The sequence below is a fragment of the Lagopus muta genome, chromosome 16, assembly GCF_023343835.1.
Source record: "Lagopus muta isolate bLagMut1 chromosome 16, bLagMut1 primary, whole genome shotgun sequence".
In the NCBI taxonomy this organism is placed as follows: Eukaryota; Metazoa; Chordata; class Aves; order Galliformes; family Phasianidae; genus Lagopus; species Lagopus muta.
In genome coordinates this window covers 13,195,317-13,220,673 of record NC_064448.1, presented here as the reverse complement: position 1 = coordinate 13,220,673, position 25,357 = coordinate 13,195,317, and the positions used below count along the sequence as shown (strand labels likewise).

Below are 25,357 nucleotides of genomic sequence, written 5' to 3'. Positions count from 1 at the left end.
GTTCTGAGAGGGCTCAAGCGGCGTCGCCGCGGTAACGGTCGGGCCCGGCGGCCGGCCGAGAATCCCCGGCGTTCAGACTCCGCAGCGGTGCAGGGCAGCGCCGCGGCCTTTCCCCGCACGGCTTCGGGCGGTGCCGGCCGCCCCAGCGCCCCGCGGCTCCCAGCAGCTCCCTAGCGATCCCGGCGCCGCAGTTCCCGCCCCAGCAGCCCCGGCCCGCGCTCAGCACCGAAGCCGCGCAGCACGGCCTGAGGAGCGGCCCCGGCCCGACCGCATCACTCACCATCGTGACCCGCCGCCTCAGCGCCCAGTAACGGCCAGTAATGCCCCGCGCGCACGCGCCGCCGGCTCCACCAATCAGAGGGCGGGGCGCGCTGCTAAACCCGGAAGCACTCGTTCTGAGAGGGGTCTAGCGCGTCGCCGCGGTAACGGTCGGGCCCGGCTTGCCGTACTTCAATCTCATACTAGACCGGCCGTGGCCCTGAAGAGACGCAGCCTCAAGGAACACATGTACAAAGAGACGGCAGCCGGTTACTGGAGCACGTGGGAGCAGGGAGCTGTGCAGGCACGAGAGCCAGGCAGGAGCTCCTTCCTTTTTTCTTGCAGCCTGTTCCCAAACAACCTTCTGAAGACAAGGGGCATCAGACAGCTCCAAGAGCACAACAAACCCAGCAGGTGACACAAACAGACGATGCATGGAATGCTGCTGTGGGAGTGCCAGGGCTGCTGATCCTACCGTCAGCAGCACCTCCACCCTGCTGGTTCAGTGGATACTTCATGCTTTTTGTGCAAAGACAATGTTAAATAATCAACAAAATACATGCAGGCTGTATTTTGTATTATTGCTGGCTATTGGTCAGGAGCTTTTCTTTAAAAACAAAAACAAAATAAAAAATAATCAGCATTTGTGGTCTGTATACCTCACTGGCATTTGTCGTCGGCATCTGTTCACCTTCTATCATCCATTCAGCATTTTCGTAAGTGCTGTTAGTCAGCCCCACATCAGCTCACGTCACACAATGCCCTTGGCAAGTAACACAGGCAGATAGAGACAGCCAGGCACCAAAAAGCAGCAGCAAACCTCATGTCAGGGCTCTCAGCTCTTGCAGCGCCATTACATGAACCCTCCTATCACGGTGTGCAGACGAGCCAACCCACTGAACAGCCCCAGCTCCAGGCCAAATATGAAGCATAACAGTTATGACAAGCGCAGGACAGCACGTGGGACACTGTCCATTAGTGGTCTTCTCACTGGTATAAGCGTGGCCAGCTCACACTTGGTGAGTCACAGAATCACTGAATGGTTTGGGCTGGAAGGGACCTCAAAGATCACCTATTTCCAGCCCCTTTGCCGTGGGCAGGGCTGCCAACCACTCCATCAGGTTGCCCAGGGCCCCATCCATGGCCGTGGGCACCTCCAGGAACAGGGCAACCCCAGCTCTGGGCAGCAATGCCAGTGCTGTATCGCCCTCTCAGAGAAAAACTCTTCCCTGACATCTAATCTGAATCTTCCCTCTAGTTTAAACTGCTCCTCCTTGTCCTCTCATCATCTACCCGTGTAAAAAGTTCATTTTCCTCCTGTTTATAACCTCCCTTTAAATTGTGCAAGCCTGCAATGAGGTCTCCCTGCAGCCTTCCCTCCTCCAGGTGGAACACTCCCAGCTCCCTAGCCTGTCTCCATAGCAGAGGTGCTCCAGCCCTCTGAGCACCTTTGTGTCCTCCTCCGGACCCGCTGCTGCAGCTCCGTGCCCTTCCTGTGCCAGCAGCCTCACGGCTGGATGCAGTACGGAGGTGGGGTCTCACAGGGACAGAGCGGAGATGGACAATCCCCTTTCTCACCCCGCTGCCACCTGGTGAAGGCTGCTCTTCAGTTCTATGCGCCGCTCTCCCTGCTTGCTGCCTTTCCTGTACCAGAAGTACGCTGCCAGAAGTGAAGGCAAACTCCCAGAAAACCGCACCTGGGATGGGAGCATTCAGCCCAAAGATGCTCTCCTCATAGGAAGCACCGCAGGGTCAGCAGGCGGCCGCACATGGGCTGCAGCCAGGACACCCCGTTCCTGTGACACAGACCACAGCTTCATTCTGGGAACTGTTCTGGACTCCTACCACGCATCTGACTAAGCAGAATGCAGCTCCCTCAGCATCCACGGGCAGGTTTGTACATGGCAGCTGAGGGGCTCCGTCAGACCTCACCTCCAACCCAAAGACACTGCCACAGACACAGCAGGGAGCACAACCCCCAGCAGGCACCCATGTTTACTTTCTCCAGCAGGCGGTTACGAAGGGTGTCATTTAGGATGCTGCTGCTTATAATAAAAAGCTTCTGAGAAGGGCTGCGGGTCGCTGGGCTCAGCCGCCCGGCCGGCAAAGGTCAGAAGCAGCAGCAGCTCCAGCAGCCCGCACTGCCGGGCCCGGCACAGCGCTGCGCCCCGTGCGGGAACCGCCGCCTCATCGGACATTTCCCACCGCCTCCATTCAGCAAAACGCCGCTTTCCAGGCGAGCCCGGAACCCGCCGGGCCTCGGCAGCGCGGCACGGCGCCCTCGGCGAGCCGGGCGGGGGCACCGGGGCGATTTGCGAAGAGGCGACCGCCCTCCGGCAGCCCAAAGGACCGCGGCGTGAGCGGCTCGGCCCGCCGGCCCGCCCCGCACGACACGCAGCGGGCCGAGCGCGGATCCGGGCGGCACAACGATGGGAAACGAGGGCAGCGCGGTGCGCTCTGCGGGTTGCGCTCAGCGCCGCGAGGAGAAGGCACAGCCCGGCCGGAGGGCACAGCCCGCCCCGCGGCACCGCACGGCCCCGGCCTCGCCTCACCCTCCGAGCGCCGCGCCCCCTCCCCGCCCGCTCGCTCACCGAAGGTGCGGCGCTGCTTGAAGGGCCGGTCCGAAGGCATGGCGGCGGCCGGGCCGGAGCGCAGTGCCGGCGGCGGCTCCGTATGGCGCGGCTGCGCGGGCTGCGGCGGAGCGGGCGGTGACGTCACCGCGGCAGGCGGGGCGGCGGAGGGCCGTGACGTCACCGTGACGTGCCTGCGGAGGGGCGGGGCCGCCTGTCCCGCTCTGATTACCTCAGAGTAATTAATGCTCATCTGAGCTGAATCTCCCCTCTTGTAGTTAAAGCCACCCCCCGTCCCACCACTCTGTGCCCATGGGTGAAGCCCCCACCCGCTCTGCTTCTTGCCCCTCGCACCCTGGAGCGGCCCATCCTGCTGTCTCACCCTGCTGCGCATGCTGCCTGCGTGCCTTGAAGACCAAATCACACCTACAAATAGAGCGGGCTATTTCTAGAGCTGTGAATGAATCAAACCCAGCAGCAAACAGCGACAACGTTTTGCACAGAGCCACACTTAACGTCCCCGTGAAGGCATGCTGCAATGAAAGCTGTGTTATGAAACAACGCCCTGTGGTGTACGACAGGCTGTGGAAACAGGCACACATGGAACACATCCCTGCTTCAAAGAGACATACAGGCTTCCGTGCATCTTTTAAAAATGCTCTGATTATCAAAAGGGTCCTTTTCATCAAAAAATGCAGAAGTGAAAGTTGCAGTACTGAGATAAAGCAAGTGGACTGACATTACAGACTGCAGGCTGACATGAAGAATTTGTTACTGTTATTAACCTGCTAAGCACTGACCGTTTTTGATGAGGAACAGATGGACAGACCGACCCGGCGGGATCAAACCAGCCGCAGCAAGCCGTCCTGCAGCAACACAGGACCAACAGCCAGCTTTATACATGCTAGCATTCCTGCAGGGTGAGCCCCACTGGTGATAAGCACTCTGCACGTTTGTGACTCTACGGAAGCTCCCTGAGGAATGCTGTGGTGCTGCTGAAGTATATTTCTGCTGACACAGACCGTGATGATGCTCAGACTTCGGCAGCGATGGTTCTGTCAGAGCTCAGCGCCCCGCAGCCCCGCACACACAGCTCTGCTCAGGGCTAACTAACGGGCAGCCTGCCCTGCTGGAGGCCTTGCCTTCATTCCCTTCAGCTGTGCCTAGCAAAAGCTTTAATAAAGACAAGGTAAACAGATGTCCTGTATGTGAAAGAAGTGCTGCTCAATCACAGCGTATCTCAGGCAGACAAATAGCTGCTGAAAGATCCATATGTCCATAGCAGGCGAAAGACCTGTCTGAAGATCCACAGGTGTTTCCACTAGTCTGTCTTTTGCGATCTTTTGGGTGTTATCACCTCCATTCCTCTGCCAAGTCCTTATCTCAGTAGGAGGCTGGGCCTCAAGTGCTGCTGCTTGCAGCGCAGAGCCGTAACTCAAACCCCTTTCATCAGCTTGTTAACGCACCAGGGTTTGTTTGCTCAGTCTTTGCAGCAGTGCTTCCTCTGCCTTCAGAGGGATCCGTTTCCCAAAGACAGCAAGTCAGGCCGTTCTGCAGTTGTAACACAGAACAGCTCAAAGCCACAGAGCGCAAGTGTTTTCCAAGCCAGTCTTTGAGTCAGTGTTCTCTGTTTTCAGGCTACGAAAAAGAGCCTAGAAGCATAATGCATATTCTTCTGTCTTCTTCAATTTGCTGTTGTCAATAGTTTTACCTGAATGTCAGTAATTCCCATGACTGACTAGGCCCAGGCGCAGCAAACACAGGTAAGCAGCAAAACATCACCCAGACTCTTTCCTGGCCTTCACTTTTCTACAGCCAACCTTACTGAAGACCTCCCTGACACCTATGCAGAGCAATTCCTTCCTGTCAGATCTCTGGGACTCTTCTGATGCTCCAGATCCAAGAAGCTTTATCTCCATAATACGTATGTTATGTGTATATATACATATGTATGTACATGTATATGTAATACTTTAAAAGAGAGTATTGTTCTTCACCTTGATCCACCCTACTTGAAAAATAAAAATGAAACAACTTTGATTCACCTGGTGTAAAATTGGCAATAGCGTAACATAAACAAGGCCCTGCCCTCACCAGCTGGATGTGGCACCCCAAAATCAGCTTCAAGACCCTTTTATTCAAGTTCCTCAATACATTCAAAGTCAGATAGGGAACAGCACCTTGGAATACACACACACACACATATAATCAATTTCACTGGAAGTTTATGCTCTCATTTACGGCCTCAATGCAATGCAGAAAGCATGCATGATCTTCGTTGTTCAACTGGCTGCCTACAGGCTCTTAGGGGAAAACAAACATCCCTCTGTCCTAAAGGCAGACAGGATACAGATAGGATGGCAGGATAGTTACCTTAAGGAAGAGTCAAATAGAATGCTGGGCACCAAAAACTCTTCAGCACTAAGAGTAGCAGTCGCACCTCCCAGGGAAAGCGAAAACACACCAGCAGGTCACAGCCTGCAGGGAAACGTTTCTCCGGCCACAAACAATAAAAAAGAAAGGAAACAACTGAAGACATGTTTTTCTTCTGCCTTGCCTCATTATTCAGATATTATCCAGAGCTTCCAGCTTGCTGGAAGTAATTTTCTGGAGACAATATTTAATTAAATTGTAACAGATGGCATGTTTCGTATAAGCTGCTGGGTATCAAATCAAAATTAAATACTAAAAGTCAGCGTATGCGTGCTATGTGAGTTAGACTTCTAACCTAGGAGATGGATGTTTACATTAATCATTGCTTGGCACAGAACCTGACTGCAGGGAGGCACCAGTTTGGTGTGGTCAGACATCTGATGGGAGAAACAGTTCACGAACTGAGCAGCAGCCAACCCTGAGTCACAGTGATGACAGCCGAGGTGCTCAAAATATGAACAAGTTCTTAAAATACCAAAGAATATGGACAGGCAGGTGCTGCAGGACTGACCATAGGAGCGATTTCAAGTTAGGATTTCTGTTCTCTTCTGAAAACATTTCTGGCTTTTACGGTCAAAAACACCATCTAAAAAAATAGAAACGGTCTGTAAATTAATGCCCAAGTCTGAAAACACATTATAAAATGCTGAACATCCAGGTGACCTTTGCTGCTTAGTCACCACATACACACCACAGAACTTTCTGCTCTGAAATGCAGAAAAGCGTCCAAACCATCACCAACGTTTTTACTAACAGACTCCAAAACTTTACTGCAGCCAATTGCCCGGTTGATCCCATAACCTGCTGAGATCACACAGATTCTAATTCTGTTCCCAGGTGTAAAACCAGGCACTAACCAGGCATCACCCCGTGTTCCCAGCACCGCCTGTAGCTTCCAGAAGGCAGATCTGAACACAGGCTGGGCACTTCTGCTAACACGGATTTGTCAGGCAGGAGCAATCCCTCGCCAGCACAAGCAGCAGCATCCCCCAGTAAGGCTGCAGTTACTGAATCAAGGGAAATCCTTTCGTGCTGATAGAACTGCCATCACATAACTTCTAGGTCAGAGGGGTGAAAAGGAGGGAGCCCAGCAGGCAAGATGGAACAGCTCACTGCACAGCCCTCCCATCCCATGGGACAGAGCAGCCTGGGGAGGAACAGGGCTCTCGGAGCGCTGCACGCTGCTGATGCCGCTCCCAGTACTGAGCTGAGCACACAAAGGAAATGCAGCACAAGACAATATGCACCATTTTTTAACGTGGGCTGTGGCATTCTGCAGAGCGCAAGGACATTTCAGTACAAGGCAGAGCTGTGTCTGCCACATGGGACAAACTGGTGACACAAACACCGGGCACAAACCCTTCAACTCTGCATGCAGTTACAAGACCTTTTCAAGGCTACAGAAAAACATTTTCTTTATTATTTCGGAGGAACCAGGTAACATTTTTATCTTTAATAACATGCACGGAAAAATGACGAGAGCAAGGATCAGATGAAAGCAGCTCCTGAACTGCGACAGCTGAGAGCTCCAACAGAGCCTCGATGTCTGCATTCAGGCACAGCACCTCTGTTGCTGCCTGAGACAACAAAGAGACGTGGTGGAAAGACACTCCAACCTCTCAGGCAATTATAAGCATGTAGCACATGTATTTTCAGTGGATCACTGTTCAGAGAAAGCAGCAGAGAGGTAAAACGCCCTACAAAGGTTCTACTTTTTGAAGGAAAAAAAACAAAAAACAATTGTGACAATAATTGAATTCCTTACAAGACAAGGAAAAACAAGACAAAAGCCATCACTGATGACACTTTTTAAATTTAATATGACCAGACTTTTTCAAGTAACATAAAATGAGAGAGAACAACAGGACAGGAAGGTTTCATATTTAGTCATTCAAAAGTAACAGTGTAAGAGCTCAACTCTAATAATGGCGACAGGATCATGGAAATGTACAGAGAATAATCTTGTAGAATGTTACTAGGGTTTTCTGTGTTATGTTGTCAACTATTAAAAGCATCTGTTGCATTTTTATTTTACTTTTTTTCACTGCCAAGGTCACCAGGTTCTAATTCACCATTTCCTTCTCAAAATGACGAGTGATCCCAAAAGAAGCCATTTTTCTATGTGTCAAAAGCATACAGACAACAAGAACACCTGCTTTGGTTCCTCCAAAACATCGCAGAAGTGGCACAACAGAGTTAATACCAGAGCTCTACACTTTAGCATTAAATTAAAAAAAAGAAAGTAGGGCAAAGGGAAAAAAGCAGATCCAGTGAGTGGAATCATTCGTTTGTATTCTGGATGACAATCAAGAAGTAGTCTTTTTCTGGAAGGGAAAAGAAAAAAAAACAAATTATTCTCTCATTGTTGATATTGATTCACAAAGAAAAGCATCCCTGTTGCTAAATACAGGAACTTCCAGCTTCGTCTCTTTCTCGTATCTCACTGATACGCTGTCCTGACATTCATCCCCAGTGATCAGAACAGGTTTGACGTGTTGGATCACTTATCTGAGTCTCGTGGTGGAAAAGTCTCACATGCTCAAGAGCCAAATTTAACACCGTTCATCCCTAATAAACGAGAATAACTGACACGTGCAATGACTTAAGCAAACTAGGCAGCGCAAGACAGCGATTTCCCATATCTCACAGCCAGGCTGCTGGACCGAAGGGGCTCCAGCTGCATTTGTTCTGGAGTAATGGTTATTTCTCTTTCCATCTTTCGTATGGAAATGAGAGGATGCACCAGCACAAACCCCAGAGCCTCTCTTCCCCAAGCACTGCTCCGACCAGCTCCTGCACAGCTGCCTGCTGGAGCACCAGCCTCCTTCTTTGCCTCCCCACCAGCAGAATGCCACTACAGTCCACAGGAACAAAGCTGAGTTCTTGCACCATTAATGCAACTCATCCCTGTTTCATAGCTGGCTGAAATACCGAGGATTACCTCCAGAAAGAAGGCTGCTGCCACATTCTGTGACCCAGTACAGCTCCATGTTAAAATCCTTTCCTCTGAGCCAGAAGTGGAACGAGTACTCACAGGTACTGAGTGAGCCAGCTAGGACAGAAGCCCTCCTGCACTTCATGTACGAAGAGGGAAGGCCCTATGGGAGCTGTGACAGCAGGCAGCCGTCGTGGCCACAGGGATCATGAAGTGGTTGAGTTCAACATTTTTAGTGTAAGGAGGAAAAAAAAAAGGCAGAATTGTCACCACAAGCTTTTAAAGAGAGCAAACTTTAAGCTTCTCAGGGAGCAAATTAGCAGTGTTCCCTACAATTCTGCTCTCCAGTATCCAGGGGCCCAGGAGAGCTGGTCACTTCTCAAGAAACGCCTTTCAAAAGCCTGCGAGCAGGCAATGCCACTGTGCCATGTGCCAAGCAAGTGGGGCAGCTGGCCTGGCTGAAGAGGGAACACCTGGAACTGGGGCAAAACAAGAAAGCACACAGCATCTGGAAGCAAGGTCTGGTTTCAGAGGGAGAGTACAGAGCTGCAGTTCGGATCTGCAGGGAGAAAACAAGAAAAGCCAAAGCTGTACTTGAGTTGATGCTGAGCAGTGTGGTGTGAGACAACAAAAAGCCTTTTGCAAGTTTGTCAGCAGCAAGAGGAGGTCAAAGGAAAACAGGGGACTGATACTTGGGGTGAAAGGTCACCTCACAGGTGGAGATGTCTAACGCCTTTTCTGCCTCAGTATTTAACAACAGCAACAGATCTTGGTTTGCCCGGACCTCTGAGTTGGAGGACATCACAGAGGAAGCAGTAACTTTCAATTAGCAGACATTACAATTGTAGGGATGAGGCTGTACCAGCTGAACGGCCATGGTCCATGGAGTTTGGCAGGACTTGCTTCTGAGGGAATTAGCAGATGTTACAGCTAAGTGGCTGGAGCAGCTCAGTGGGAAGGGACCGAGGGCACAGGTGGCAGCAGGCTCAGCAAGAGCCAGCAGTGTGCCCTGGCAGCTGAGAGGCAAACGTTTTGGGGTGTATTACACAAAGCACAACCAACAGGTCAAAAGAGGTGATTCTTCCACCATATTTAGCACTGGTGTGGCCTCAGCTTGAACACTGTGTACAGCCCTGGGCTCCAGAACATTGCAGGGTTATTGAGGTTCTTGGAAGCATCCTGAGGAGGACACAGAGCAGCAGGAAAACGAGTGCTGTGAGGAGAGCCTGAGGGCACTGGGGTTGCCTGGTCTGAAGAACAGGAGGCTGAGAGGCGGCCTCACCGTGCCCTGCAGCCCCTGAGGAGGGGGAGCAGAGGGAGCAGCTGGGATCTGCTGCTGTGAACCAAGGACAGGACGTGCAGTGATGGTCCAACCTTGTGCCAGTTTCCAATTGAACTATCCCATGTCAATGCATGACACTGGTTCGTAAGTTCAGCACTCAGCTAGGTGAAACTGGTCTCAAAACATTTCCTTCCAACTTTCTGGATTCCATGTTGAAAAACACAAAGCATGAGAGGCTGCAACACGCTGTCAAATGCTAATTAACCATTTCTACTCCGAGAAAATTAAACGAGGAAAGTGATTTCGCACACTGCGGCATGAAAAAGCAAGCTAAGGTCAGTGATAAAATTTCCAACTGAAGAAAGCAATGAAGGGCAAAGCCTTTGGAAAAGAACAGAGTGGGTAACATGAATAAAAGCAGCATGCAGAACTCATTTCTCAGGCTCACAGCATCTCTACCGCAGAGAAGCCAACAGGCGACTCTGGCAGACGTCACGAGAGAAGTATCTGCTGGGTGCTGTCAGCCTGCTTCCTCTTACCTGGAGCAATCATGATTTCATTTTTCTTGGAGCGGATCCGCAGGAAGGTGAGGTCATTTTGGGGATCGATGTCGCGCACGATGCTCCTTGCCATCACGATGAAGTGCTGCAGTAGGCCAGCATACTGAAGGGTTGTGGTGTTGTCCATAGTGCTTATGATAGGAATACCTGCAAGAAGCCACCACGGGGACAGCAAGGGTCAGTAACACAGCTTTTGAACCAACTCCCTCCAGGTATCACCGTATCCAACTGCAGTGGCCAGTGAACCTGAGTATGGGTTAGAGAGCTAAAACAGGGGGGTGGGAGCAGGAGTGCTCTTTTGAAAGCTTAAAAGAAGAGCATGAACAGAAATAAGACAGAGAGGTTAAGTTCTGCAACCACAGATGAAGGTGAGAATAACTGCTTCCCTCTACTAACATCAGTGGTTTCCTTTTGCTTTGCCAGTTACTCATCTGAGATGTATAAACAGATAAATAAAAACAAAAATAAGTGTTTTAGGGGGAGAGTGGAAACATCTGCCATGTTTTCTAAGGATTATTTCTAGAAAACATTTGGCTTAAACTGACACACAATTTTAACAGCTGAGCTTAAGTACAGGAAAATCTCCGCTGAGAGAGACATCAACTGCAACTCCTTAAAAAGCACGAGTGGTGTAAGTTATGATCTGAGAAAACAGACTGACAGTACCTCCAGAATTAACAACAATGATTCCTTGCAGTCCGTTCTGGCTCTGAATTCGCTTCAGCATTTCTTCTACCTCAGCCTGCAAAAAACAGCGCAAATCAAAAGATCACAGGTGCTGGTTGCCTTCAACTAAAGCCTCACAACAATGTGCCTGACAGTAAAGATGCACAAAGATGACACACAGACACGGCCTGTACCTTTCCAAAAAGCACTGTGTGCTTTAGTACTGTTTTCTCTGCCTGGTCTTTTTAGTTGGTTTCCACTCATTTTGGATATCAGGGGGAAGTTCTTTCCAGAGAGAGTGGTGAGGTGCTGGAGCAGCTGCCCAGAGAGGCTGCGGATGCCCCATCTCTGCAGGTGTTCAAAACCACATTGGATGGAGCCCTGGGCAGCCTGGTCTGGTGCCAGATCTGGAGGTTGGCGGTGCTGCCTGTGGCAGGGGGTTGGAACTTGATGATCCTTAGGCTTTTTTCCAACCCAAGCCATCCTATGATCTGTCTGAGTAATCTTCAGTCGTTTGTGATTACAATCTTGTGCAAACTTGGAACTCTCTTTTAATTTTACCCTCTCCTCCTCCCAACCCTCCTGCAGCCCCATGAATGAGCTCCTTACTGCTGGCTCACACAGGGAAGACTTCTTAGACTGCTACAGTATAGGCACAGAGCAAAATTTGTGTACCTACAAATGGAATTCATGAGCAAAACAGAATAATGCACGCTCTACATGCAAAACTATCCTCCCTTTTCTCAAACCAGCGCTAAGAGGAATTAAAAACATAAAAAGCAAAAGGAAGAAGTGATCCGTGCTCTTTATTTAGAATTACTGTTGGTGTAGGGATCACTACTTTGGAAAATCAACTCCCCCAGAGATAAAAGAAAAAAAGATGACTGAAGGCCCAAGCATCAGTTTTTATGTTTTTGATTCCCTGTAAAGGAAACACAGGCGTGCTGCACATTTCAGATCCTGCAAGACCTGGCACAGAACAAAAGAATCAGCTAAAGTCATGGGAAAGGCCAGAGCTACAGGGGGCACCTGGCAACGGGGCTGCATTTGTCAGGCACCGTGAGTAACCCCCTGCCCACCTCCCCAGCTGGGAGAGGTGATTTGTGTCAGCAAAAAAAAGCATTAGTTCAGCCTAAGAACTGCCAGCAAACCTTCCACGGGGCTTTGGGAGCTTTCGGAGTAATGCAGACTGCTGCTATGATCACACAGCACCACCTGAGCTTGTTTTGACAAAGCAGAATTATTATCCTACACAGAAAACACAAACAACCAAAAAACAAACTTTAATTGCTTTGGCGGAGGCCTTGATTTCTTCTGAATGCTGGACTGCTTCCACTTGGGAGACAAGGAAAGAGAAAAAAAGCCCAGATAACTACAGGGTGTGAAAATGCTGAGTGATAAACAGCGGCTCTGTTCAGATGGAACTCTCTGTTCCATCTGAAAAAACGTCCTGTCTTCTTCATAAATGCATCTGAGCCCAAAGTCATCAAATACCTAAACAGACCTCAACAAATCTGCTTGGGTGCCAAGAAGCATCCAGACAGAACCACGCTGATTTTGAATCTCCTCTACCAACCAGCAGTTAACCCAACTCAGAGGAGGGGGAGCAGCTCTGGCAGCTCACAGCTGTTTGTTCAGGGATGTCTTCCGGAGCTGCACACAGAGGAGACTCCTCCCCAACACCTCACTCAGCCCCTGCCATCCACCAGGCAACAAAAACATCACCCAGAAAAACATCACGTACTGAATCTGAGCAGCAAACAAAACCTTAATCCCAACATAAGGCTGGGTGATGCAAGAGATAGCATCTGGGAAAGAGATGCGCTCTGTAAAAGGAAATCAGAATCTCCTCCTGTCAGACTCTTACATAAACTAATGGACATACAAGCCGCATATCAGCACGGCAGTTTTGCTTAGAAAACGTGAGCCACAGTCCCACAGCACTGCATGTCCCAACGAGCTGCTGCACTTCTTCACAAAAAGCTTCCATCCGCATTCCTTTATTTCCACACAGACTGAGCCCTAAGGCCACAATCACCCGCCGCAATCTGGACAGGAAGCATCCTGCCACGAATGTACAATTAGAAAAAAAAAAAGGATGTTCCGGGTTCCACAGAACATCAGCCTGAAGAAGCCGGTAATTAACACGGCCTTCCCTCCGGCTGTCTCGACCCGCAGCTCGGATACACAGACAGCCGAGAATCCCCGGCGTTCAGACACCGCAGCGGTGCAGGGCAGCGCCGCGGCATTCCCCCGCACGGCTTCGGACGGTGCCGGCCGCCCCAGCGCCCCGCGGCTCCCAGCAGCTCCCTAGCGATCCCGGCGGCGCAGTTCCCGCCCCAGCAGCCCCGGCCCGCGCTCAGCACCGAAGCCGCGCAGCACGGCCTGAGGAGCGGCCCCGGCCCGACCGCATCACTCACCATCGCGACCCGCCGCTTCAGCGCCCAGTAACGCCCAGTAACGGCCCGCGCGCACGCGCCGCCGGCTCCACCGATCAGAGGGCGGGGCGCGCTGCTAAACCCGGAAGCACTCGTTCTGAGAGGGCTCAAGCGGCGTCGCCGCGGTAACGGTCGGGCCCGGCGGCCGGCCGAGAATCCCCGGCGTTCAGACTCCGCAGCGGTGCAGGGCAGCGCCGCGGCCTTTCCCCGCACGGCTTCGGGCGGTGCCGGCCGCCCCAGCGCCCCGCGGCTCCCAGCAGCTCCCTAGCGATCCCGGCGCCGCAGTTCCCGCCCCAGCAGCCCCGGCCCGCGCTCAGCACCGAAGCCGCGCAGCACGGCCTGAGGAGCGGCCCCGGCCCGACCGCATCACTCACCATCGCGACCCGCCGCTTCAGCGCCCAGTAACGGCCAGTAACGGCCCGCGCGCACGCGCCGCCGGCTCCACCGATCAGAGGGCGGGGCGCGCTGCTAAACGCGGAAGCACTCGTTCTGAGAGGGCTCAAGCGGCGTCGCCGCGGTAACGGTCGGGCCCGGCGGCCGGCCGAGAATCCCCGGCGTTCAGACTCCGCAGCGGTGCAGGGCAGCGCCGCGGCCTTTCCCCGCACGGCTTCGGGCGGTGCCGGCCGCCCCAGCGCCCCGCGGCTCCCAGCAGCTCCCTAGCGATCCCGGCGCCGCAGTTCCCGCCCCAGCAGCCCCGGCCCGCGCTCAGCACCGAAGCCGCGCAGCACGGCCTGAGGAGCGGCCCCGGCCCGACCGCATCACTCACCATCGTGACCCGCCGCCTCAGCGCCCAGTAACGGCCAGTAATGCCCCGCGCGCACGCGCCGCCGGCTCCACCAATCAGAGGGCGGGGCGCGCTGCTAAACCCGGAAGCACTCGTTCTGAGAGGGGTCTAGCGCGTCGCCGCGGTAACGGTCGGGCCCGGCTTGCCGTACTTCAATCTCATACTAGACCGGCCGTGGCCCTGAAGAGACGCAGCCTCAAGGAACACATGTACAAAGAGACGGCAGCCGGTTACTGGAGCACGTGGGAGCAGGGAGCTGTGCAGGCACGAGAGCCAGGCAGGAGCTCCTTCCTTTTTTCTTGCAGCCTGTTCCCAAACAACCTTCTGAAGACAAGGGGCATCAGACAGCTCCAAGAGCACAACAAACCCAGCAGGTGACACAAACAGACGATGCATGGAATGCTGCTGTGGGAGTGCCAGGGCTGCTGATCCTACCGTCAGCAGCACCTCCACCCTGCTGGTTCAGTGGATACTTCATGCTTTTTGTGCAAAGACAATGTTAAATAATCAACAAAATACATGCAGGCTGTATTTTGTATTATTGCTGGCTATTGGTCAGGAGCTTTTCTTTAAAAACAAAAACAAAATAAAAAATAATCAGCATTTGTGGTCTGTATACCTCACTGGCATTTGTCGTCGGCATCTGTTCACCTTCTATCATCCATTCAGCATTTTCGTAAGTGCTGTTAGTCAGCCCCACATCAGCTCACGTCACACAATGCCCTTGGCAAGTAACACAGGCAGATAGAGACAGCCAGGCACCAAAAAGCAGCAGCAAACCTCATGTCAGGGCTCTCAGCTCTTGCAGCGCCATTACATGAACCCTCCTATCACGGTGTGCAGACGAGCCAACCCACTGAACAGCCCCAGCTCCAGGCCAAATATGAAGCATAACAGTTATGACAAGCGCAGGACAGCACGTGGGACACTGTCCATTAGTGGTCTTCTCACTGGTATAAGCGTGGCCAGCTCACACTTGGTGAGTCACAGAATCACTGAATGGTTTGGGCTGGAAGGGACCTCAAAGATCACCTATTTCCAGCCCCTTTGCCGTGGGCAGGGCTGCCAACCACTCCATCAGGTTGCCCAGGGCCCCATCCATGGCCGTGGGCACCTCCAGGAACAGGGCAACCCCAGCTCTGGGCAGCAATGCCAGTGCTGTATCGCCCTCTCAGAGAAAAACTCTTCCCTGACATCTAATCTGAATCTTCCCTCTAGTTTAAACTGCTCCTCCTTGTCCTCTCATCATCTACCCGTGTAAAAAGTTCATTTTCCTCCTGTTTATAACCTCCCTTTAAATTGTGCAAGCCTGCAATGAGGTCTCCCTGCAGCCTTCCCTCCTCCAGGTGGAACACTCCCAGCTCCCTAGCCTGTCTCCATAGCAGAGGTGCTCCAGCCCTCTGAGCACCTTTGTGTCCTCCTCCGGACCCGCTGCTGCAGCTCCGTGCCCTTCCTGTGCCAGCAGCCTCACGGCTGGATGCAGTACGGAGGTGGGGTCTCACAGGGACAGAGCGGAGATGGACAATCCCCTTTCTCACCCCGCTGCCACCTGGTGAAGGCTGCTCTTCAGTTCTATGCGCCGCTCTCCCTGCTTGCTGCCTTTCCTGTACCAGAAGTACGCTGCCAGAAGTGAAGGCAAACTCCCAGAAAACCGCACCTGGGATGGGAGCATTCAGCCCAAAGATGCTCTCCTCATAGGAAGCACCGCAGGGTCAGCAGGCGGCCGCACATGGGCTGCAGCCAGGACACCCCGTTCCTGTGACACAGACCACAGCTTCATTCTGGGAACTGTTCTGGACTCCTACCACGCATCTGACTAAGCAGAATGCAGCTCCCTCAGCATCCACGGGCAGGTTTGTACATGGCAGCTGAGGGGCTCCGTCAGACCTCACCTCCAACCCAAAGACACTGCCACAGACACAGCAGGGAGCACAACCCCCAGCAGGCACCCATGTTTACTTTCTCCAGCAGGCGGTTACGAAGGGTGTCATTTAGGATGCTGCTGCTTATAATAAAAAGCTTCTGAGAAGGGCTGCGGGTCGCTGGGCTCAGCCGCCCGGCCGGCAAAGGTCAGAAGCAGCAGCAGCTCCAGCAGCCCGCACTGCCGGGCCCGGCACAGCGCTGCGCCCCGTGCGGGAACCGCCGCCTCATCGGACATTTCCCACCGCCTCCATTCAGCAAAACGCCGCTTTCCAGGCGAGCCCGGAACCCGCCGGGCCTCGGCAGCGCGGCACGGCGCCCTCGGCGAGCCGGGCGGGGGCACCGGGGCGATTTGCGAAGAGGCGACCGCCCTCCGGCAGCCCAAAGGACCGCGGCGTGAGCGGCTCGGCCCGCCGGCCCGCCCCGCACGACACGCAGCGGGCCGAGCGCGGATCCGGGCGGCACAACGATGGGAAACGAGGGCAGCGCGGTGCGCTCTGCGGGTTGCGCTCAGCGCCGCGAGGAGAAGGCACAGCCCGGCCGGAGGGCACAGCCCGCCCCGCGGCACCGCACGGCCCCGGCCTCGCCTCACCCTCCGAGCGCCGCGCCCCCTCCCCGCCCGCTCGCTCACCGAAGGTGCGGCGCTGCTTGAAGGGCCGGTCCGAAGGCATGGCGGCGGCCGGGCCGGAGCGCAGTGCCGGCGGCGGCTCCGTATGGCGCGGCTGCGCGGGCTGCGGCGGAGCGGGCGGTGACGTCACCGCGGCAGGCGGGGCGGCGGAGGGCCGTGACGTCACCGTGACGTGCCTGCGGAGGGGCGGGGCCGCCTGTCCCGCTCTGATTACCTCAGAGTAATTAATGCTCATCTGAGCTGAATCTCCCCTCTTGTAGTTAAAGCCACCCCCCGTCCCACCACTCTGTGCCCATGGGTGAAGCCCCCACCCGCTCTGCTTCTTGCCCCTCGCACCCTGGAGCGGCCCATCCTGCTGTCTCACCCTGCTGCGCATGCTGCCTGCGTGCCTTGAAGACCAAATCACACCTACAAATAGAGCGGGCTATTTCTAGAGCTGTGAATGAATCAAACCCAGCAGCAAACAGCGACAACGTTTTGCACAGAGCCACACTTAACGTCCCCGTGAAGGCATGCTGCAATGAAAGCTGTGTTATGAAACAACGCCCTGTGGTGTACGACAGGCTGTGGAAACAGGCACACATGGAACACATCCCTGCTTCAAAGAGACATACAGGCTTCCGTGCATCTTTTAAAAATGCTCTGATTATCAAAAGGGTCCTTTTCATCAAAAAATGCAGAAGTGAAAGTTGCAGTACTGAGATAAAGCAAGTGGACTGACATTACAGACTGCAGGCTGACATGAAGAATTTGTTACTGTTATTAACCTGCTAAGCACTGACCGTTTTTGATGAGGAACAGATGGACAGACCGACCCGGCGGGATCAAACCAGCCGCAGCAAGCCGTCCTGCAGCAACACAGGACCAACAGCCAGCTTTATACATGCTAGCATTCCTGCAGGGTGAGCCCCACTGGTGATAAGCACTCTGCACGTTTGTGACTCTACGGAAGCTCCCTGAGGAATGCTGTGGTGCTGCTGAAGTATATTTCTGCTGACACAGACCGTGATGATGCTCAGACTTCGGCAGCGATGGTTCTGTCAGAGCTCAGCGCCCCGCAGCCCCGCACACACAGCTCTGCTCAGGGCTAACTAACGGGCAGCCTGCCCTGCTGGAGGCCTTGCCTTCATTCCCTTCAGCTGTGCCTAGCAAAAGCTTTAATAAAGACAAGGTAAACAGATGTCCTGTATGTGAAAGAAGTGCTGCTCAATCACAGCGTATCTCAGGCAGACAAATAGCTGCTGAAAGATCCATATGTCCATAGCAGGCGAAAGACCTGTCTGAAGATCCACAGGTGTTTCCACTAGTCTGTCTTTTGCGATCTTTTGGGTGTTATCACCTCCATTCCTCTGCCAAGTCCTTATCTCAGTAGGAGGCTGGGCCTCAAGTGCTGCTGCTTGCAGCGCAGAGCCGTAACTCAAACCCCTTTCATCAGCTTGTTAACGCACCAGGGTTTGTTTGCTCAGTCTTTGCAGCAGTGCTTCCTCTGCCTTCAGAGGGATCCGTTTCCCAAAGACAGCAAGTCAGGCCGTTCTGCAGTTGTAACACAGAACAGCTCAAAGCCACAGAGCGCAAGTGTTTTCCAAGCCAGTCTTTGAGTCAGTGTTCTCTGTTTTCAGGCTACGAAAAAGAGCCTAGAAGCATAATGCATATTCTTCTGTCTTCTTCAATTTGCTGTTGTCAATAGTTTTACCTGAATGTCAGTAATTCCCATGACTGACTAGGCCCAGGCGCAGCAAACACAGGTAAGCAGCAAAACATCACCCAGACTCTTTCCTGGCCTTCACTTTTCTACAGCCAACCTTACTGAAGACCTCCCTGACACCTATGCAGAGCAATTCCTTCCTGTCAGATCTCTGGGACTCTTCTGATGCTCCAGATCCAAGAAGCTTTATCTCCATAATACGTATGTTATGTGTATATATACATATGTATGTACATGTATATGTAATACTTTAAAAGAGAGTATTGTTCTTCACCTTGATCCACCCTACTTGAAAAATAAAAATGAAACAACTTTGATTCACCTGGTGTAAAATTGGCAATAGCGTAACATAAACAAGGCCCTGCCCTCACCAGCTGGATGTGGCACCCCAAAATCAGCTTCAAGACCCTTTTATTCAAGTTCCTCAATACATTCAAAGTCAGATAGGGAACAGCACCTTGGAATACACACACACACACATATAATCAATTTCACTGGAAGTTTATGCTCTCATTTACGGCCTCAATGCAATGCAGAAAGCATGCATGATCTTCGTTGTTCAACTGGCTGCCTACAGGCTCTTAGGGGAAAACAAACATCCCTCTGTCCTAAAGGCAGACAGGATACAGATAGGATGGCAGGATAGTTACCTTAAGGAAGAGTCAAATAGAATGCTGGGCACCAAAAACTCTTCAGCACTAAGAGTAGCAGTCGCACCTCCCAGGGAAAGCGAAAACACACCAGCAGGTCACAGCCTGCAGGGAAACGTTTCTCCGGCCACAAACAATAAAAAAGAAAGGAAACAACTGAAGACATGTTTTTCTTCTGCCTTGCCTCATTATTCAGATATTATCCAGAGCTTCCAGCTTGCTGGAAGTAATTTTCTGGAGACAATATTTAATTAAATTGTAACAGATGGCATGTTTCGTATAAGCTGCTGGGTATCAAATCAAAATTAAATACTAAAAGTCAGCGTATGCGTGCTATGTGAGTTAGACTTCTAACCTAGGAGATGGATGTTTACATTAATCATTGCTTGGCACAGAACCTGACTGCAGGGAGGCACCAGTTTGGTGTGGTCAGACATCTGATGGGAGAAACAGTTCACGAACTGAGCAGCAGCCAACCCTGAGTCACAGTGATGACAGCCGAGGTGCTCAAAATATGAACAAGTTCTTAAAATACCAAAGAATATGGACAGGCAGGTGCTGCAGGACTGACCATAGGAGCGATTTCAAGTTAGGATTTCTGTTCTCTTCTGAAAACATTTCTGGCTTTTACGGTCAAAAACACCATCTAAAAAAATAGAAACGGTCTGTAAATTAATGCCCAAGTCTGAAAACACATTATAAAATGCTGAACATCCAGGTGACCTTTGCTGCTTAGTCACCACATACACACCACAGAACTTTCTGCTCTGAAATGCAGAAAAGCGTCCAAACCAACACCAACGTTTTTACTAACAGACTCCAAAACTTTACTGCAGCCAATTGCCCGGTTGATCCCATAACCTGCTGAGATCACACAGATTCTAATTCTGTTCCCAGGTGTAAAACCAGGCACTAACCAGGCATTACCCCGTGTTCCCAGCACTGCCTGTAGCTTCCAGAAGGCAGATCTGAACACAGGCTGGGCACTTCTGCTAACACGGATTTGTCAGGCAGGAGCAATCCCTCGCCAGCACAAGCAGCAGCATCCCCCAGTAAGGCTGCAGTTACTGAATCAAGGGAAATCCTTTTGTGCTGATAGAACTGCCAGCACATAACTTCTAGGTCAGAGGGGTGAAAAGGAGGGAGCCCAGCAGGCAAGATGGAACAGCTCACTGCACAGCCCTCCCATCCCATGGGACAGAGCAGCCTGGGGAGGAACAGGGCTCTCGGAGCGCTGCACGCTGCTGATGCCGCTCCCAGTACTGAGCTGAGCACACAAAGGAAATGCAGCACAAGACAATATGCACCATTTTTTAACGTGGGCTGTGGCATTCTGCAGAGCGCAAGGACATTTCAGTACAAGGCAGAGCTGTGTCTGCCACATGGGACAAACTGGTGACACAAACACCGGGCACAAACCCTTCAACTCTGCATGCAGTTACAAGACCTTTTCAAGGCTACAGAAAAACATTTTCTTTATTATTTCGGAGGAACCAGGTAACATTTTTATCTTTAATAACATGCACGGAAAAATGACGAGAGCAAGGATCAGATGAAAGCAGCTCCTGAACTGCGACAGCTGAGAGCTCCAACAGAGCCTCGATGTCTGCATTCAGGCACAGCACCTCTGTTGCTGCCTGAGACAACAAAGAGACGTGATGGAAAGACACTCCAACCTCTCAGGCAATTATAAGCATGTAGCACATGTATTTTCAGTGGATCACTGTTCAGAGAAAGCAGCAGAGAGGTAAAACGCCCTACAAAGGTTCTACTTTTTGAAGGAAAAAAAACAAAAAACAATTGTGACAATGATTGAATTCCTTACAAGACAAGGAAAAACAAGACAAAAGCCATCACTGATGACACTTTTTAAATTTAATATGACCAGACTTTTTCAAGTAACATAAAATAAGAGAGAACAACAGGACAGGAAGGTTTCATACTTAGTCATTCAAAAGTAACAGTGTAAGAGCTCAACTCTACTAATGGTGACAGGATCATGGAAATGTACAGAGAATAATCTTGTAGAATGTTACTAGGGTTTTCTGTGTTATGTTGTCAACTATTAAAAGCATCTGTTGCATTTTTATTTTACTTTTTTTCACTGCCAAGGTCACCAGGTTCTAATTCACCATTTCCTTCTCAAAATGACGAGTGATCCCAAAAGAAGCCATTTTTCTATGTGTCAAAAGCATACAGACAACAAGAACACCTGCTTTGGTTCCTCCAAAACATCGCAGAAGTGGCACAACAGAGTTAATACCAGAGCTCTACACTTTAGCATTAAATTAAAAAAAAGAAAGTAGGGCAAAGGGAAAAAAGCAGATCCAGTGAGTGGAATCATTCGTTTGTATTCTGGATGACAATCAAGAAGTAGTCTTTTTCTGGAAGGGAAAAGAAAAAAAAACAAATTATTCTCTCATTGTTGATATTGATTCACAAAGAAAAGCATCCCTGTTGCTAAATACAGGAACTTCCAGCTTTGTCTCTTTCTCGTATCTCACTGATACGCTGTCCTGACATTCATCCCCAGTGATCAGAACAGGTTTGACGTGTTGGATCACTTATCTGAGTCTCGTGGTGGAAAAGTCTCACATGCTCAAGAGCCAAATTTAACACCGTTCATCCCTAATAAACGAGAATAACTGACACGTGCAATGACTTAAGCAAACTAGGCAGCGCAAGACAGCGATTTCCCATATCTCACAGCCAGGCTGCTGGACCAAAGGGGCTCCAGCTGCATTTGTTCTGGAGTAATGGTTATTTCTCTTTCCATCTTTCGTATGGAAATGAGAGGATGCACCAGCACAAACCCCAGAGCCTCTCTTCCCCAAGCACTGCTCCGACCAGCTCCTGCACAGCTGCCTGCTGGAGCACCAGCCTCCTTCTTTGCCTCCCCACCAGCAGAATGCCACTACAGTCCACAGGAACAAAGCTGAGTTCTTGCACCATTAATGCAACTCATCCCTGTTTCATAGCTGGCTGAAATACCGAGGAGTACCTCCAGAAAGAAGGCTGCTGCCACATTCTGTGACCCAGTACAGCTCCATGTTAAAATCCTTTCCTCTGAGCCAGAAGTGGAACGAGTACTCACAGGTACTGAGTGAGCCAGCTAGGACAGAAGCCCTCCTGCACTTCATGTACGAGAGGGAAGGCCCTATGGGAGCTGTGACAGCAGGCAGCCGTCGTGGCCACAGGGATCATGAAGTGGTTGAGTTCAACACTTTTAGTGTAAGGAGGAAAAAAAAAGGCAGAATTGTCACCACAAGCTTTTAAAGAGAGCAAACTTTAAGCTTCTCAGGGAGCAAATTAGCAGTGTTCCCTACAATTCTGCTCTCCAGTATCCAGGGGCCCAGGAGAGCTGGTCACTTCTCAAGAAACGCCTTTCAAAAGCCTGCGAGCAGGCAATGCCACTGTGCCATGTGCCAAGCAAGTGGGGCAGCTGGCCTGGCTGAAGAGGGAACACCTGGAACTGGGGCAAAACAAGAAAGCACACAGCATCTGGAAGCAAGGTCTGGTTTCAGAGGGAGAGTACAGAGCTGCAGTTCGGATCTGCAGGGAGAAAACAAGAAAAGCCAAAGCTGTACTTGAGTTGATGCTGAGCAGTGTGGTGTGAGACAACAAAAAGCCTTTTGCAAGTTTGTCAGCAGCAAGAGGAGGTCAAAGGAAAACAGGGGACTGATACTTGGGGTGAAAGGTCACCTCACAGGTGGAGATGTCTAACGCCTTTTCTGCCTCAGTATTTAACAACAGCAACAGATCTTGGTTTGCCCGGACCTCTGAGTTGGAGGACATCACAGAGGAAGCAGTAACTTTCAATTAGCAGACATTACAATTGTAGGGATGCAGCTGTACCAGCTGAACGGCCATGGTCCATGGAGTTTGGCAGGACTTGCTTCTGAGGGAATTAGCAGATGTTACAGCTAAGTGGCTGGAGCAGCTCAGTGGGAAGGGACCGAGGGCACAGGTGGCAGCAGGCTCAGCAAGAGCCAGCAGTGTGCCCTGGCAGCTGAGAGGCAAACGTTTTGGGGTGTATTACACAAAGCACAACCAACAGGTCAAAAGAGGTGATTCTTCCACCATATTTAGCATTGGTGTGGCCTCAGCTTGAACACTGTGTACAGCCCTGGGCTCCACAACATTGCAGGGTTACTGAGGTTCTTGGAAGCATCCTGAGGAGGACACAGAGCAGCAGGAAAACGAGTGCTGTGAGGAGAGCCTGAGGGCACTGGGGTTGCCTGGTCTGAAGAACAGGAGGCTGAGAGGCGGCCTCACCGTGCCCTGCAGCCCCTGAGGAGGGGGAGCAGAGGGAGCAGCTGGGATCTGCTGCTGGGAACCAAGGACAGGACGTGCAGTGATGGTCCAACCTTGTGCCAGTTTCCAATTGAACTATCCCATGTCAATGCATGACACTGGTTCGTAAGTTCAGCACTCAGCTAGGTGAAACTGGTCTCAAAACATTTCCTTCCAACTTTCTGGATTCCATGTTGAAAAACACAAAGCATGAGAGGCTGCAGCACGCTGTCAAATGCTAATTAACCATTTCTACTCCGAGAAAATTAAACGAGGAAAGTGATTTCGCACACTGCGGCATGAAAAAGCAAGCTAAGGTCAGTGATAAAATTTCCAACTGAAGAAAGCAATGAAGGGCAAAGCCTTTGGAAAAGAACAGAGTGGGTAACATGAATAAAAGCAGCATGCAGAACTCATTTCTCAGGCTCACAGCATCTCTACTGCAGAGAAGCCAACAGGCGACTCTGGCAGACCTCACGAGAGAAGTATCTGCTGGGTGCTGTCAGCCTGCTTCCTCTTACCTGGAGCAATCATGATTTCATTTTTCTTGGAGCGGATCCGCAGGAAGGTGAGGTCATTTTGGGGATCGATGTCGCGCACGATGCTCCTTGCCCTCACGATGAAGTGCTGCAGTAGGCCAGCATACCGAATGGTTGTGGTGTTGTCCATAGTGCTTCTGATAGGAATACCTGCAAGAAGCCACCACGGGGACAGCAAGGGTCAGTAACACAGCTTTTGAACCAACTCCCTCCAGGTATCACCGTATCCAACTGCAGTGGCCAGTGAACCTGAGTATGGGTTAGAGAGCTAAAACAGGGGGGTGGGAGCAGGAGTGCTCTTTTGAAAGCTTAAAAGAAGAGCATGAACAGAAATAAGACAGAGAGGTTAAGTTCTGCAACCACAGATGAAGGTGAGAATAACCGCTTCCCTCTACTAACATCAGTGGTTTCCTTTTGCTTTGCCAGTTACTCATCTGAGATGTATAAACAGATAAATAAAAACAAAAATAAGTGTTTTAGGGGGAGAGTGGAAACATCTGCCATGTTTTCTAAGGATTATTTCTAGAAAACATTTGGCTTAAACTGACACACAATTTTAACAGCTGAGCTTAAGTACAGGAAAATCTCTGCTGAGAGAGACATCAACTGCAACTCCTTAAAAAGCACGAGTGGTGTAAGTTATGATCTGAGAAAACAGACTGACAGTACCTCCAGAATTAACAACAATGATTCCTTGCACTCCTTTCTGGCTCTGAATTCGCTTCAGCGTTTCTTCTACATCAGCCTGCAAAAAACAGCGCAAATCAAAAGATCACAGGTGCTGGTTGCCTTCAACTAAAGCCTCACAACAATGTGCCTGACAGTAAAGATGCACAAAGATGACACACAGACACGGCCTGTACCTTTCCAAAAAGCACTGTGTGCTTTAGTACTGTTTTCTCTGCCTGGTCTTTTTAGTTGGTTTCCACTCATTTTGGATATCAGGGGGAAGTTCTTTCCAGAGAGAGTGGTGAGGTGCTGGAGCAGCTGCCCAGAGAGGCTGCGGATGCCCCATCTCTGCAGGTGTTCAAAACCACATTGGATGGAGCCCTGGGCAGCCTGGTCTGGTGCCAGATCTGGAGGTTGGCGGTGCTGCCTGTGGCAGGGGGTTGGAACTTGATGATCCTTAGGCTTTTTTCCAACCCAAGCCATCCTATGATCTGTCTGAGTAATCTTCAGTCGTTTGTGATTACAATCTTGTGCAAACTTGGAACTCTCTTTTAATTTTACCCTCTCCTCCTCCCAACCCTCCTGCAGCCCCATGAATGAGCTCCTTACTGCTGGCTCACACAGGGAAGACTTCTTAGACTGCTACAGTATAGGCACAGAGCAAAATTTGTGTACCTACAAATGGAATTCATGAGCAAAACAGAATAATGCACGCTCTACATGCAAAACTATCCTCCCTTTTCTCAAACCAGCGCTAAGAGGAATTAAAAACATAAAAAGCAAAAGGAAGAAGTGATCCGTGCTCTTTATTTAGAATTACTGTTGGTGTAGGGATCACTACTTTGGAAAAACAACTCCCCCAGAGATAAAAGAAAAAAAGATGACTGAAGGCCCAAGCATCAGTTTTTATGTTTTTGATTCCCTGTAAAGGAAACACAGGCGTGCTGCACATTTCAGATCCTGCAAGACCTGGCACAGAACAAAAGAATCAGCTAAAGTCATGGGAAAGGCCAGAGCTACAGGGGGC

General features: G+C 51.2%; 3 protein-coding genes across 11 annotated transcripts in view; all 3 read right to left on the bottom strand.

Annotated features, from left to right (window-relative positions):
• The window catches only part of MAP1LC3A (microtubule associated protein 1 light chain 3 alpha), a 63,961-nt gene that overhangs the window by 36,234 nt on the left and 2,370 nt on the right, over positions 1–25,357 (bottom strand). The window contains exon 1 of one of the 3 annotated variants that reach the window (XM_048962918.1): positions 16,478–16,865. The exons of 1 other annotated variant lie outside the window; for it this stretch is intronic. In XM_048962918.1, coding sequence (XP_048818875.1) covers positions 16,478–16,850 — 373 coding nt within the window. In that variant the 5' untranslated portion in view covers positions 16,851–16,865. Of the gene's footprint in view, positions 1–2,849; positions 3,238–16,477; positions 16,866–25,357 lie in introns of those variants that run through there. One more of the 3 variants, XM_048962919.1, reaches the window with a different exon arrangement.
• Positions 7,055–13,972, bottom strand: LOC125701236 (dynein light chain roadblock-type 1-like). Of its 3 annotated transcripts, none has more exons than XM_048962988.1 (4): positions 13,909–13,972; positions 10,705–10,780; positions 10,018–10,185; positions 7,055–7,585 (listed from the first exon to the last, which is right to left on the bottom strand). In XM_048962988.1, the coding sequence occupies exons 1-4, from the start codon at positions 13,909–13,911 to the stop codon at positions 7,542–7,544; spliced, it is 291 nt and encodes a 96-aa protein (XP_048818945.1). In that variant the 5' UTR covers positions 13,912–13,972; the 3' UTR covers positions 7,055–7,541. The 3 variants fall into 3 exon arrangements, with proteins under 3 accessions (XP_048818945.1, XP_048818948.1, XP_048818946.1); XM_048962991.1 differs by lacking the exon at positions 13,909–13,972 and adding an exon at positions 13,517–13,570; XM_048962989.1 differs by lacking the exon at positions 13,909–13,972 and adding an exon at positions 13,125–13,178.
• LOC125701229 (dynein light chain roadblock-type 1-like) overlaps positions 20,687–25,357 on the bottom strand; it is a 59,247-nt gene continuing 54,576 nt past the window's right edge. For all 5 annotated transcript variants that reach the window (XM_048962934.1, XM_048962933.1, XM_048962931.1 and 2 more), the window contains exons 2-4: positions 24,331–24,406; positions 23,644–23,811; positions 20,687–21,213 (exon numbers count right to left, since the gene is read on the bottom strand). In XM_048962934.1, coding sequence (XP_048818891.1) covers positions 21,170–21,213; positions 23,644–23,811; positions 24,331–24,406 — 288 coding nt within the window. In that variant the 3' untranslated portion in view covers positions 20,687–21,169. The remainder of the gene's footprint in view (positions 21,214–23,643; positions 23,812–24,330; positions 24,407–25,357) is intronic.

Excerpts from the sequence above, each read along its gene's own strand:
- LOC125701236 (XM_048962988.1), bottom strand. Across the intron at positions 10,186-10,704 it reads CATTGTTGTTAATTCTGGAG|GTATTCCTATCATAAGCACT; the intron begins GTACTGTCAGTC and ends GGCTTCTTGCAG. Across the intron at positions 7,586-10,017 it reads TGAAATCATGATTGCTCCAG|AAAAAGACTACTTCTTGATT; the intron begins GTAAGAGGAAGC and ends TTTCCCTTCCAG.